This window comes from Orcinus orca, chromosome X (genome assembly GCF_937001465.1).
Source record: "Orcinus orca chromosome X, mOrcOrc1.1, whole genome shotgun sequence".
NCBI lineage: Eukaryota > Metazoa > Chordata > Mammalia > Artiodactyla > Delphinidae > Orcinus > Orcinus orca.
In genome coordinates, this window is record NC_064580.1 from 89,125,926 (window position 1) to 89,140,987 (window position 15,062).

At 38.4% G+C, this 15,062-nt stretch overlaps 1 protein-coding gene and 1 long non-coding RNA gene across 4 annotated transcripts in view; one reads left to right on the forward strand and one right to left on the reverse strand.

Moving 5' to 3' along the window:
* Window positions 1-10,491, reverse strand: part of ZMAT1 (zinc finger matrin-type 1) — a 34,633-nt gene extending 24,142 nt beyond the window's left edge. For all 3 annotated transcript variants that reach the window (XM_049705193.1, XM_012538149.3, XM_033412436.2), the window contains exon 1: window positions 10,200-10,491. In XM_049705193.1, coding sequence (XP_049561150.1) covers window positions 10,200-10,491 — 292 coding nt within the window. The remainder of the gene's footprint in view (window positions 1-10,199) is intronic.
* Window positions 10,404-13,872, forward strand: LOC117198040 (uncharacterized). Its single transcript, XR_004478966.2, has 3 exons — window positions 10,404-10,530; window positions 10,630-10,812; window positions 10,891-13,872. It is a non-coding gene; the product is annotated as an uncharacterized LOC117198040 (long non-coding RNA).
* The last annotated feature ends 1,190 nt before the right edge of the window (window positions 13,873-15,062 follow it).

A 15,062-nucleotide genomic window follows, 5' to 3' on the forward strand; every position in this document is an offset into this window, starting at 1 on the left:
TTTTTATTTATTTTACTTTATTTTATTTTATCTTCTTCTTTCTCTCTTTCTTTTCTCCCTTTTATTCTGAGCTGCGTGGAGGACAGGCTCTTGGTGCTCCAGCCAGGCGTCAGCGCTGGGCCACTGAGGTGGGAGAGCCAAGTTCAAGACACTGGTCCAAAAGAGACCTCCCAGCTTCACATAATATCAAACGGCAAAAATCTCCCAGAGATCTCCATCTCAACGAAAAAACCCAGCTCCATTCAATGACTAGCAAGCTACAGTGCTGGACAACCTGTGCCAAACAACTAGCAAGACACGAACACAACCCCATCCATTAGCACAGAAGCTGCCTAAAATCATAATAAGGCCACAGACACCCCAAAACACACCACCAGATGTGGAACTGCCCACCAGACAGAGAAGATCCAGCCTCATCCACCAGAACACAGGCACGAGTCCCCTCCACCAGGAAGCCTACACAACCCACTGAGTCAACATTAGCCACTGGGGACAGATACCAAAAACAATGGAAACTACGACCTGCAGCCTACGAAAAGGACACCCCAAACACAGTAAGTTAAGCAAAATGAAAAGACAGAGAAACACACAGCAGATGAAGGAGCAAGGTAAAAACCCACCAGACCTAACAAATGAAGAGGAAATAGGCAGTCTACCTGAAAAGGAATTCAGAAAAATGATAGCAAAGATGATCCAAAATATCGGATAGAATGGAGAATATACAAGAAACATTTAACAAGGACCTAGAAGAACTAAAGAGCAAACAAACAGTGATGAACAACAAAATAAATGAAATTAAAAATTCTCTAGAAGGGATCAATAGCAGAATAACTGAGGCAGAAGCACGGATAAGTGACCTGGAAGATAAAATAGTGGAAATAACTACTGCAGAGCAGAATAAAGAAAAAAAAAATGAAAAGAATTGAGGACAGTCTCAGAGATCTCTGGGACAACATTAAGGGCACCAACATTCGAATTATATGGGTCCCAGAAGAAGAAGAGGAAAACAAAGGTACTGAGAAAATATTTGAAGAGATTATAGTTGAAAACTTCCCTATTATGGGAAAGGAAATAGATAATTAAGTCCAGGAAGCACAGAGAGTCACATACAGGATAAACCCAAGGAGTAGTAACACACCAAGACACATATTAATCAAACTATCAAAAATTGAATACAAAGAACAAATATAAAAAGCAGCAAGGGAAAAACAACAAATAACACATAAGGGAATCCCCAAAAAGTTAAAAGCTGATCTTTCAGCAGAAACTCTGCAAGCCAGAAGGGAGAGTCAGGACATATACAAAGTGATGAAGGAGAAAAACCTACAACCAAGATTACTCTACCCAGCAAGGATCTCATCAGAATGACTGAGAAATTAAAACCTTTACAGACAAGCAAAAGCTAACAGAATTCAGCACCACCAAACCAGCTTTACAACAAATGCTAAAGGAACTCCGCTAGGCAGGAAACAAAACAGAAGGAAAAGACCTACAATAATAAACACAAAACAATTAAGAAAGTGGTAATAGGAACTTACATATCACTAATTACCTTAAATGTAAATAGATTAAATGCTGCCACCAAAAGACATAGATTGGCTGAATGGATACAAAAACAAGACCCATATATATGCTGTCTAAAAGTGACCCACTTCAGACCTAGGGACACATACAGACTGAAAGTGAGGGGATGGAAAAGGATATTCCATGCAAATGGAAATCAAAAGAAATCTGGAGTAGCAATTCTCAAACTAGACAAAATAGACTTTAAAACAAAGACTATTACAAGAGACAAAGAAGTACACTACATTATGATCAAGGGATCAATCTATGAAGAAGATATAACAATTGTAAATATTTATGCACCCTACATAGGAGCACCTCAATACATAAGGCAAATACTAACAGCTGTAAAAGGGGAAATCGACAGTAACACAATCATAATAGGGGACTTTAACACCCCTCTTTCACCAATGGACAGATCATCCAAAATGGAAATAAATAAGGAAACACAAGCTTTAAATGATACATTAAACAAGATGGACTTAATTGATATTTATAGGACATTCCATCCCAAAACAACAGAATACACATTCTTCTCAAGTGCTCATGGAACATTCTACAGGACAGGTCATATCTTGGGTCACAAAGCAAGCCTTGATAAATTTAGGAAAATTGAAATTGTATCAAGTACCTTTTCCAACCACAACGGTATGAAACTAGATATCAATTTCAGGAAAAAATCTGTAAGAAAAACAAACACATGGAGGCTAAACAACACACTACTTAATAAACAAGAGATCACTGAAGATATCAAAGAGGAAATCAAACAATACCTAGAAACAAATGACAATGAAAACACGACGACCCAAAACCTATGGGATGCAGCAAAAGCAGTTCTAAGAGGGAAGTTTATAGCAATACAATCCTACTTTAAGAAACAAGAAACATCTCAAATAAAAAACCTAACCTTACACCTAAAGCAATTAGAGAAAGTAGAACAAAAAAACCCCAAAGTTACCAGAAGGAAAGAAATCATAAAGATCAGATCAGAAATAAATTAAAAAAGAAATGAAGGAAACGATAGCAAAGATCAATAAAACTAAAAGCCAGTTCTTTGAGGAGATAAAAATGTGGATAAACCATTAGCCACACTTATCAAGAGAAAAAGGGAGAAGACTCAAATCAATAGAATTAGAAATGAAAAAGGAGAAGTAACAACTGACACTGCAGAAATACAAAGGATCATGCGAGATTACTACAAGCAACTATATGCCAATAAAATGGACATCCTGGAAGAAATGGATAAATTCTTTGAAATGCACAACCTTCCGAGACTGAACGAGGAAGAAATAGAAAATATGAACAGACCAATCACAAGCACTGAAATTGAAACTGTGATTAAAAATCTTCCAACAGGGGCTTCCCTGGTGGCGCAGTGGTTGAGAGTCCGCCTGCCGATGCAGGGGACATGGGTTCGTGCCCCAGTCCAGGAAAATCCCACATGCCGCGAAGTGGCTAGGCCCATGAGCCACGGCCACTAAGCCTGCGCGTCCGGAGCCTGTGCTCCACAACGGGAGAGGCCACAAGAGTGAGAGGCCCACATACTGCAAAAAAAAAAAAAAAAAAAAAAAATCTTCCAACAAAAAAAGCCCAAGACCAGATGGCTTCACAGGCAAATTCTATCAAACATTTAGAAAAGAGCTAACACCTATCCTTCTCAAACTCTTCCAAAATATAGCAGAGGGAGGAACACTCCCAAACTCATTCTATGAGGCCACCATCACTGTGATACCAAAACCAGACAAAGATGTCAAAAAGAAAGAAAACCATAGGCCAATATCACTGATGAACATAGATGCAAAAATCCTCAACAGAATACTAGCAAACAGAATCCAACAGCACATTAAAAGGATCATACACCGTGATAAACTGGGGTTTATCTCAAGAATGCAAGGATTCGTCAATATACGCAAATCAATCAACGTGATACACCATATTAACAAATTGAAGGAGAAAAACCATATGATCCTCTCAATCGATGCAGAGAAAACTTTTGACATAATTCAACACCCATTTATGATAAAAACCCTCCAGAAAGTTGGCATAGTGGGAACATTTCTCAACATAATAAAGGCCATATATGACAAACCCACAGCCAACATCGTCCTCAATGCTGAAAAACTGAAAGCATTTCCACTAAGATCAGGAACAAGACAAGGTTGCCCACTCTCACCACTCTTACTCAACATAGTTTTGGAAGTTTTAGCCACAGCAATCAGAGAAGAAAAGGAAATAAAAGGAATCCAAATTGCAAAAGAAGTAAAGCTGTCACTGTTTGCAGATGACATGATACTATAAATAGAGAATCCTAAAGATGCTACCAGAAAACTCTGAGAGCTAATCAATTAATTTGGTTAAGTACTAGGATAGAAAATTAATGCACAGAAATCTCTGCATTCCTATACACTAATGATGAAAAATCTTAAAGAGAAATTAAGAAAACACTCCCATTTACCACTGCAACAGAAAGAATAAAATATCTAGGAATAAAGCTACCTAAGGAGACAAAAGACCTGTATGCAGAAAATTATAAGACACTGATGAAAAAAATTAAAGTTGATATAAATAGATGGAGAGATATACCATGTTCTTGGATTGGAAGAATCAACATTGTGAAAATGACTCTACTACCCAAAGAAATCTACAGATTCAATGCAATCCCTATCAAACTATCACTGGCATTTTTCACAGAACTAGAACAAAAAATTTCACAATTTGTATGGAAACATAAAAGACCCAGAATAGCCAAAGCAATCTTGAGAAAGAAAAACCAGGCTGGAGGAATCAGGCTCCCTGACTTCAGACTATTCTACAAAGCTACAGTAATCAAGACAGTATGGTACTGGCACAGAAACAGAAATATAGATCAAAGGAACAGGATAGAAAGCCCAGAGGTAAACCCATGCACATATGGTCACCTTATCTTTGATAAAGGAGGCAAGAATATACAGTGGAGAAAAGACAGCCTCTTCTACAAGTGGGGCTGGGAAAACTGGGCAGCTACATGTAAAAGAATGAAATTAGAACACTCCCTAACACCATACACAAAAATAAACTCAAAATGGATTAAAGATCTAAATGTAAGGCCAGAGACTATCAAACTCTTAGAGGAAAACATAGGCAGAACACTCTATGACATAAATCACAGCAAGATCCTTTTTGACCCACGTCCTAGAGAAATGAAAATAAAAACAAAAATAAACAAATTGGAGCTAATGAAACTTAAAAGCTTTTGCACAGCAAAGGAAACCATTAAGAAGATGAAAAGACAACCGTCAGAATGAGAGAAAATATTTGCAAATGAAGCAACTGACAAAGGATTAATCTCTAAAATTTACAAGCAGCTCATGCAGCTCAATATCAAAAAATCAAACAACCCAGTCCAAAAATGGGCAGAAGACCTAAATAGACATTTCTTCAAAGAAGATATACAGATTGCCAACAAACACATGAAAGAATGCTCATCATCATTAATCATTAGAGAAATGCAAATCAAAACTACAATGAGATATCATCTCAGACTGGTCAGAATGTCCATCATTAAAAAATGTACAAACAATAAATGCTGGAGAGGGTGTGGAGAAAAGGGAACCCTCTTGCACTTTGGTGGGAGTGTAAATTCATACAGCCACTATGGAGAACAGTATGGAGGTTCCTTAAAAAACTAAAAATATAACTACCATACGACCCAGGAATCCTACTACTGAGCATATACCCTGAGAAAACCATAATTCAAAAAGAGTCATGTACCAAAATGTTCACTGCAGCACTATTTACAATAGCCAGGTCATGGAAGCAACCTAAATGCCCATCGACAGACGAACAGATAAAGAAGTTGTGGTACATATATACAATGGAATATTTCTCAGCCATAAAAAAGAACGAAACTGAGTCATTTGTTGAGATGTGGATGGACCTAGCGACTGTCATACAGAGTGAAGTAAGTCAGAAAAACAAATATTGTATATTAACGCATGTATGTGAAAATGGTACAGATGAACCAGTTTGCAGGGCAGAAGTTCAGACACAGATGTAGAGAACAGACGTGTGGACACCAAGGGGGGAAAACCATGGTGGGGTGGGGATGGTTGTGTGAATTGGGTGATTGTGATTGACATGTATACACTGATGTGTATAAAACTGATGACTAATAAGAACCTGCAGTATAAAAAAAAACAAAGAAAAACAACTAATACTAAACTTCCTTTGGGTTATTTGTATGGAAATACATTAATATAAATGTTTCAGACTACATGAAATTTCTAAAAATCTTATATGTTCTGGTATAATGTTATATGTCATAATTCTAGTTATTACTTTAAAATGTATATTTCAGAAATAACTAAATATCCTTGTCAATTGCATTAATATGAACTTTCATCAAATCTTTAACCGTGGTCATTTTTACGTCTTTTGTCATTTACAGACAGTTCTGGGTGTACTCTGATGCTTTCACAAAAATGTTCCTATAAAAGGGTTTCATCTTCAAGGTGTTCATGGAAAAGACTCTGACAAGTACAGGTTTCTGGTAACTGAGTATACTGCTGAACTGAATGAATAAGCATTTTCAAAACTCTAATGGAAAACTGGTGAATTCATAAAAGTGCTAACAAAAGATCAAGATAAAAAAAATTAATTACATGGGACTCAGTGAACTGATGAGGATGATTATAATTTTTGTGACCTTTTGTTTGAATAAAAGAAAAATCCCACAGGGACTCAGAGGCAAAAAATATAGAAATCAATTTTCACTGCAAAGTAAGGAGCTGTTACAGTGGAGGATTACTGGACTGAATGGCAATATTATGAAATAGTATGAGTATGTTTCGTGTTTGGTAATTGCAATCATTGTTGCTTTTGTTGTGGTTATCCATTTACAATGCTTGGTGTCAGTTTATTTATCTCTTGTAAAAATAAAATACAATGAAAAATAAAACCTATGATTTTGATTTTAAAATTTTAATTATTTTGCCCTTTTTATAAAATCTTCAGTTTATGAGCGAATGAATGTATGTTTCATAGTAGTTTAAAATACTTTATGTGACACTGGAAGATTGTCTCAATTTGGAAAGCAAAGCAATTATGCCAGTAGGTACTCAATCAATGACAAATGTTGTTTATTAGATAACTGCTAAGAATATATTTTATAAATTAACCCATATAATGCTTTATCAGTATTACACTCTGATGATTGTTAAATATGCCAACAACTTCAAGTGTTAAATAAATTGCTTCAGTCTGGAAAAAAAATTAATTCTAACAGTTGGTTAATTATTCTTCCTTAGTACTAACATTAGATATATAATATAATGTGTTTTAGTGTGCCTATAGTATTTGAAACACCATGGGCAAAGTACAGATTTACAATAAACGATGGTGGAGCCTTGATAGTTTAGGAGTCTGGCTAGTTACCCTTAAAACTGCTTTTTCCCCAATTATTTTTTTATTTTATAATTTTACTATCAAGCACTACTATTGGGCTCTATAATATAGCTGTGTCTAGTGCGCCTGTATATTCTGGGCACTGAACCAAGTGCCTGGCACAGGTGCATGTGAGCCTGTGCACGCGCGCACACACACAGGTGTTCAATAAATGATTCCTGAACAAATGAAGGAAAGGCTATTAACTAGGTTTTCTTATGCTGCACTTGAACTTACTGAATAACATCAAGACAAAGGAAAGTCTTGTTAGGTAATGGCTGTGCAAACAGATCATTAACTAAATTAAATGCCAGCATGTCCTCCAATCTAAAAGAGAATCCATTTAATAATTTCTTTTTCTTAAAAGGAAGAGGAAAATAAACAAGAGGGTTTTTGTTTATTTTTGTTTTGATTTTTACTATGATCACATGGCAACATCAATACTGGATGAAAATTCAGTTTTGAGCCATTAAACATTTTTGAAAAACTTCACTGAATGAAATATGAAGGGTCCCTCAAACTCTCATGACTCCACTTGCCATGAATTTGGGGTAGGTATGTGCTTTTTTCATGTGTGTTCACTTGGCATTTCTTTTATTTGTTGATTGTTTTTATGTTGATTGCCCAATTTCCCACTTGTAACCTTTCAGAGTTTCTAATCTTCCCTGCTTGGCAATCTCTAATCTCCACTGATATTTGCTCATTACCAACCCCAAGACAGATGAAATCCTCCGGAATGCTGACTACAGTTGAAAATGGATCAGCAAATGCTTTATCAAACAACTTTTAATGGTCCTATCTGGAGTGGATTTGTAATAATCTGAATCTTGACAATTCTTTGCCACCTGTTAGAGCCATCTCCTAACTAGGACTTAAAAAAATAAACAAGCAAAAGACATTGGCACACCACCAAGAAACATTTTTCTCTCTTCTCTTTTAGCCACTATCATAATTGGTAACCATTTATGGCATTTATAAATATCTAAACAAAAATATTTTGAGACCTAATAGTGTTTTGGACAGTGTACTATATCAAATATGCATAATTTGTTAGATGAAAATTTAAGAGTTTTGGTTTGGACTGAACAGTTAATGAAGGATATTTACCCCAAATGAAATGGTAAGAGATAATTTTTAGGTAGCAATTATATTTGGTTTCTCATATCCTAGTAAATTGTCTCAACACTTACAACACAGATTTCATTACTCACTGAATGTCAGGTCATAACTCTCGATGAAGGTTTCTATGGCTTATGAATCACTGTTCCAGTGCACAGCCATGGAAATGCCATCGAAAGATTATCAATGCAGCACTGCAAAATCATGGTTCATGCTTTCAGATCTGAAATCAACCTCGAGTTTGGCTACTCCATTACCTCTATTTCAAAAATGTCAAGACCCAAATCCAGGAAGCTTGGAATCTGTTCAGGGTCAGAAAAATCTAGCGGATAAACTAACAACAGAAGCTAGATTCACTACACCAGACCCCTATTCAAGGGCTCTCCTCATTTTTACCAGCTAGCAGTAGTACACACAGGGTATTGCTGCTACTTTCTGAATTTATATCTCTTAAAGCCATTAATACTTGCATATCAAAGATAATGCAACTAAGCCAGTCACAGAGCCAGGCAAAAAGGCATTTTTCCATAAGATGCTGGTCCTAAACCTTACTGTGAAAAGGCCATGAGAGCCAAACTGAATTGTGATCTTCACCCCTGAAAAACTGTTCTCTCCTTCCTGTTGGTTACAGACAGAAACTTTGGTATAAAAACAAAAAATCCAGGAGATTTCATACTTTCATCCCAGAACAACTGTACAAATGCAGCCTGACTGAATGCACTAAATAGTCTTTCAAAAGTTGCTTTCAGTAAGAGAGTTAATAAATTAAAAAAAATCATGTTACAGTGTATTTCTAACTTCCATATTTAGTAAGTGCCATTTATGTAATGTGCATATGACAAATATTGTAAGGGATTTTTTTTTGCTGCTTTGCCATTCCTCCAAAGTGAAAGGAGTCAAAGGTTATGGGATATATAATTTAAGAATGTGAAGAGAAAATTATTTTTATGGGATAATTTTAATGCAGTGTCCTCCTAAGAAAAAGTAACTTACATTATTTTACTCTATTTTGGCGTCCACGGTCTTTCACTTTGGAGGCAAATTAGCAGCATACAGTGACACAGAATATACTGGAAATTAATTATGAACTTTACTATGGCAAAATGCTTTACTGAGATCTTCTGCGGTGGACTTGGTCTCAACCACCTAAGAAGCATTTCCAATACTGCTTTAAAACACATTTCAATGGCAAATTTTACAGTTTGCTGTTAGTAGGCTGTTTACAAGTATATAATATACTTTGTGTGAACTAAATACCACTTCTACTGAAATAGTCAAGAAATATCTTTTTATGTTAGGAGTAATACCTGTTGGTAGGTACAAAAGCACTTATTAAAACCAAAACCACCTAAAAGATGGGCATGAAAACCTTGCTTTATAAGGTCACACCCTCAAATAGCCAAAGAAAATTCTGAAATCTGTGCTTCTCCCTCTCTTCTTTCCTCAGTACAACCCCCTCCACCAGACCCTACGATCCTAAAATCCAACCGATCCTACCTTAAAGCTCAATATACACTCTAACCTCCCCAAATGTCTAATGTTGTCTCTCCTCACGTATACTACTGCAAGTTTCTACACTGCGAGATGCTGAATTTCCCTAAAGGGAGATTTCCTCCCTCTCGTTTCTTTGGCCTTTGCTCTCTCATCTCTGCCCCTTCTCTCCGTCAGTCCCCCTTCCCTTACCCTGACCTTCTAGTTCCACTGCACTTTTCTACCTTGCCTCCTCTGCTTTCACCAAATCACACCTCAGCTTCCTACAGAGAATACTAAAGCGCCCTGACTGGGAGAGAAATTATGTGGTATTTTTTTCCCTTCGAACTCCTGCCTTGTGAATACCTGCAGTTCCTTTTCCTGGGGGCCATCCCTCTCGGGGCAGGGGGAGGTAGGGAAGCCCTTCTCTGCTACGTCCGTCTGGCACATTCGGGGCTACAACGGCGGGGCGGGGCGGGGCGGGGCGGGGTGAGGCTGGCCTTTACTGCGCCACAGCAGGTGGGGGGTGGGGCGCTAACGAACCGCGCCCAGTCCGATCTCGGACTGACTGAACTGAGGCAGCGAAGGAGACGGGGCCGCCCCCACACCCCGGGACGGGAACTCACCTTCTCTGAGGCAAGGGCGGGTGTCTACTTTAAAACTACTGTCCCCCCTCCCCGCCGCCGCCATAGTGGAGCCGCCAAAGCCGCCGCCGCCGTCGCCGCAGCCACCGGCAGGCGAGCAGGCAGGGGTGGAGGTGGCGGAGGAGACAGTCACAACCGCTGCCGCCGCCGCCGCCGCCGCCGCCGCCTCCGCGCAGGCGGTGTAGGAGGAGGAGGAGGAGGCGGCAGAGACGGTAGCTTCCTGAGGGGAAGACTCCGCCGCCAGCGGTGTGGCTGTGCTTCGCGCCGCCGCCATCGCAGCGAGGCGCGGACAATTGCACTTCGTCTCTTTCCAGTTAAGTTCCTTTGTCTCCGCCTCCTTCTTAGCCCCGCCCCTTGCCCCTCTTCTCTCTCTGGCTCAAGCCTCGTTCTCACTCCTTCTCTCCACCAATAGGAACGCTTCAGATCCGCGGGCCACCCCTCCCCTCCCCCCACGGCTCGGCGTCACCCGCCTCCCTTTGGAGGGGAAGCAACGGTGACCAAGGGCAAAGGGCAAAAAGCGCGGGATGTAAAGGCACGTGGGCCTCACACAATGAAGCTTCTTCCGTTGGAGGAGCTAATCTAAATCCAATTTAAGGTAAAAAAAAGTCTGGAAACCAATTTATTTCACCCCCAAAATATCTCTAAAATATATGTTCTCCTGCCTTTCTTACAGCCCTCAGTGAACAGAAATAAGCAGAAGCCTTGGTAATGAAGCATTTCATCATGGGCCCTAAGGTCCTGCTTAACTATGGATCTACCCATCTAAATTACAATAAAAACCTGGGAATCCAGTACCCAACCAAAAAACTAGAATATTACTTATAATTTGAATCTCCTCACCATCTTTTTCCTCAACTTCCAAAGAAACCAATATCTTGATTTATGTTATTATTTCCATACCCCTTTTACATACATTCTAGCCATAGATGTGTGCCTAAACCATGTTGTCTTGTTTTCAAATTTAACAAAAATTTATATATTTTTCTAGGTAGCATTTTGGGGCTTGTTTCTTTCACTAAAATTTTGTTTCTGAGATTCATCCATATAGCTGTAGTTCACTCACTGTCAATGCTGTACAATATCCAACCATTTCTCTGTTGATGGGTGTGTGTCATGGTGCATCTGTGCAAAAGTTTCTCTTGGGTATGCTCTCCTTTCCAGTCTCACTTCCATTGCCCTATTTCAAGTACTCATCATCTCTTGCCAGAACTATGACATCTGTCCCACTGGTCTCCTTTTCTCTGATCTCAAACCCTCCAATCTATTTCCATTTTGCTGCCATTTATCAATAGCTCACCTTTGCTTGTTAGACAGTCAAAGGACACACCTTTGCACTATTAGTCTCCCCTCTTACTTCCTTATCTCATCCCCTTCCACTGCCTCCACCTCCCCACACTTCTTTTACTTTATTATTTAGCTGTATTAAATCTTCTTACAGATTCCTATAAAAACTGTTATTTCATGATGTAATGCTATTGTATATATTGCTCCTTCTTCCTGAAATGCCCCTTTCCCCACATTAGGCACCTTCCTACTGAATCCTTATACACCCCTGGAAACACAAATAATACATCACTTCTTCCAGGTAACATGTCCTGTCCCTGCTTAGACTTAATTCCACCCTCCTCTGTGCTACACCTATATCTTGTGCACATTTTTATTGTGTGCCTCTCTTGTCCATAGCCTGGGACCATTTTGAGACAAAAGACAGTTTGTTTTATTTCTGACTTCTCATGGTCCAGCACAGTAAAGTCCTAGGGCAAAGGTCAAAAACCAGTGGTCCCCAAGCCTAGGTCCCTAAGTCCTTAGGTCTGGCCCACAGATATGTTTTAACTGCACAATTATTTATTTACTTGCCTGTCAACATTTGAAAGGGGCATTTCATACAAAAGAAAAAAGTCTCTTAAAAGCATTTGAAGATTTGGCAGTATTGGTTGTGTATTCCTGACTGGCAACAACTGGCTGGAGCTGAATAGCAACTTCAGAGACTTGGGGTGCTAGGCTCTTAAGGACATTTTCTATGTTGTTTTTGTGGTTCAGTAATTTACCCAAGATTACCTGAGTCATTAGGTGGTTTCTCTAATGTTCTTTCCTGTCCTTCTCTAAGTTAGTGCAGCATTCACTCATCAAAGAAACTACTGGAAAGATCATGCACAAGAAATATTCCACTGAAATAGCCAGTAGGACAAGGTAAGCATAAAAAGGAGTGTTACTCCAATATGCGAGGGGGAATCCCTCAAAACCATTGTTTCTGAAAATACGAATCACAGTCTGCTGTATAAGAACTATTCAGTCAGAATCTCCTGGGAGTGTGCATCACTCAGGATTCAGTCAGCAAAAGAAAAACTGCACTAGGTATTTCGAACAGAAATGATTTAATATAGGGAATCAGGTATTTTTTTTAAAATTAGAAAGGTTAGAGGACTAAAACTCAGAGGACTTTTTCGAATACTGTCAGCTAGTATTGGATAGCCTTTCCATCCCCTTCTATGCTCTCCCCTGTGTTGCAGAAGCTGGAAGCCTATGAATTACATTTCCCAGACTTTTTGGCCAGCAGGATTCTGAATATGGTTTAGGTCTCACCAATGGTAAACATTTTAGAATAGAATGGAGATAAAAGCCATTCTCTAAATGCACTCCAACAGATACAAAACATGAGTTTTTGTGGTGGCCTTAACGTTCTTCTGCAAGGTTTGCACCCAAAGGCTTTGGAGGACCTGTAAGATTAGCAATGGTTTTCTGGAGCCCACTGACCTCTGTGTGACAGTTACAATTTCCTGTCTTTGGACTATAGCAGTCAACAAATATTTATTAAATTATAGAGTTACTTCTTCCTTCTTAGGCACTATGGAAAATTCTGTGTCTGCTGTTCAATCAAATAGTAAAAAGAGGGGAGAGGATAATGCATGAAGTAAAAGAAAGTAGTTAATTTTCTGCATGTTCCCCAACTCCATTTGGTGACATGCCATAAAACAAAAATGCCACCAAATCTGAGTTATACACTGTGACAATATGCAGCTACTTTCCTGTCTTCCTCTTATACTTCTCATTGCTCTCTATGACAGTAATGCTATTAAGTGAATGCCAAAGTAATTTCTTTCACAAGAGAGAGGAGGTGGAATGGGGCAGAGAGTAACAATTGATGAAAGCCTGCTATGGGCTAGTCTTTTCCCATAATTTCCCAGTCATCTCACAACAGTGATATTACACTGGGCTCATTAACCCCATTTAAAGAATGCACTCAGCCTCATGGATGTAACTAACTTTTCCATGATTTTCAATTTAGTGATTGAAATGGTTTGTTTATATCACTGGACCAGAGGGAGGAGGACAGTATTGGTTGAAATGAGTTTTAACTACCAACTCCCCAAATCATAGAGAGAAGACAGGGGTGGGGGGTTGTGGAAGTGGGTCTAAGGTGGAGGTCAAAAATAAATAAAGGAGTATATCTTTGAATATTTGAGAAATCAATAAGAAAAAGCATACCAATTGCTATTTTGCTATTTCTACAGTGAAACATAATATGCATTGTTTGGAATAATGTGGGGAAATTAAAAATTCATTATTACCAAATACGATACACTTAAAGATATCAGAAAATGGAAAAAATAATTAGAACATAATTTAGTGGCATATAGCTAGTGTGATTGACATAATAGGGAGGGTGGGAGGGAGGGAGATGCAAGAGGGAAGAGATATGGGGATATATGTATATGTAGAGCTGATTCACTTTGTTAAAAAGCAGAAACTAACACACCATTGTAAAGCAATTATACTCCAATAAAGATGTTAAAAAAAAGAATCTAAGTAGAACAGTGATGTTCAAATTTTATCAACAAATAAATCAAAGCTGAAAAACAATGGCAATCAAATATCCGGTTGTTCAACAACAGTAAAATTAAAGAAAAGCAAATAGACACATTGATATGTACAAATAAGAAAGACATAAAATAGCATGTATAATGTGACAAAGTTTTAAACAAAAAATATATACATATGAACATACAGATATAACAACTGAATTGTGTACAAACACATAAAATGTATCTGCAGAATACTAAGAGTATTTCATATTTCTCCATTGTTGAAGCAGTAATAGTTATATAGATAAAATTATGACCGCATAAGATGTATCTCATTAGGAATTGATGTTGTAGAAGTATATTTTTATTAATATGAAAGTTGTCAAATATCTATACAGTTAAATGAAAAGGAAGTTATACAGAGACTTCACAGAAAATATATCTGTGTATGCCTAATGTCTTGGCCTCATGGTATACACTTAAGTATATTCTCATTCTTGTTCTCTGCTCCCCACCCCCATCACACAGACACACAGACACATAGACAGGCAGACAGACACACCACACACACACACACACACACACACACACACACACACACACACACACATAGAGAACTCTCTTGTCAGTCTAGAGAGGGTCTGAGGGGAATATCCTACCATGTGATTTAGCATCCAGATCTCTACCAGAATCACTCTTAATGCTCCATATGCTCCATAAACATACAGAAAATTCTCACTGTTTGGGAACTATAGGGAAGTGTTTTCCTAAACCTAAGTTTATCGTCTATGATGGGTTAAGGGAAGAACAGTTTAGGTATTGTTCACTTTATCACCCAATGGAGTTTGGAGTCAGGGACAAATTTCAGCACCCCACCTTCACTTGTTTCATGTGCTTTCCTGACTTCTGACTTTTACATTTTATGTTATCCATCCTCTTTACATCGCCATGCAGCTCTTGCTTTAAGAGACATCAACTGCCCTCTTAGGTCCTATTTAGAGTTGTTCTTTCAGCTAGAGACTACTCAGCATTAAAGTGACAA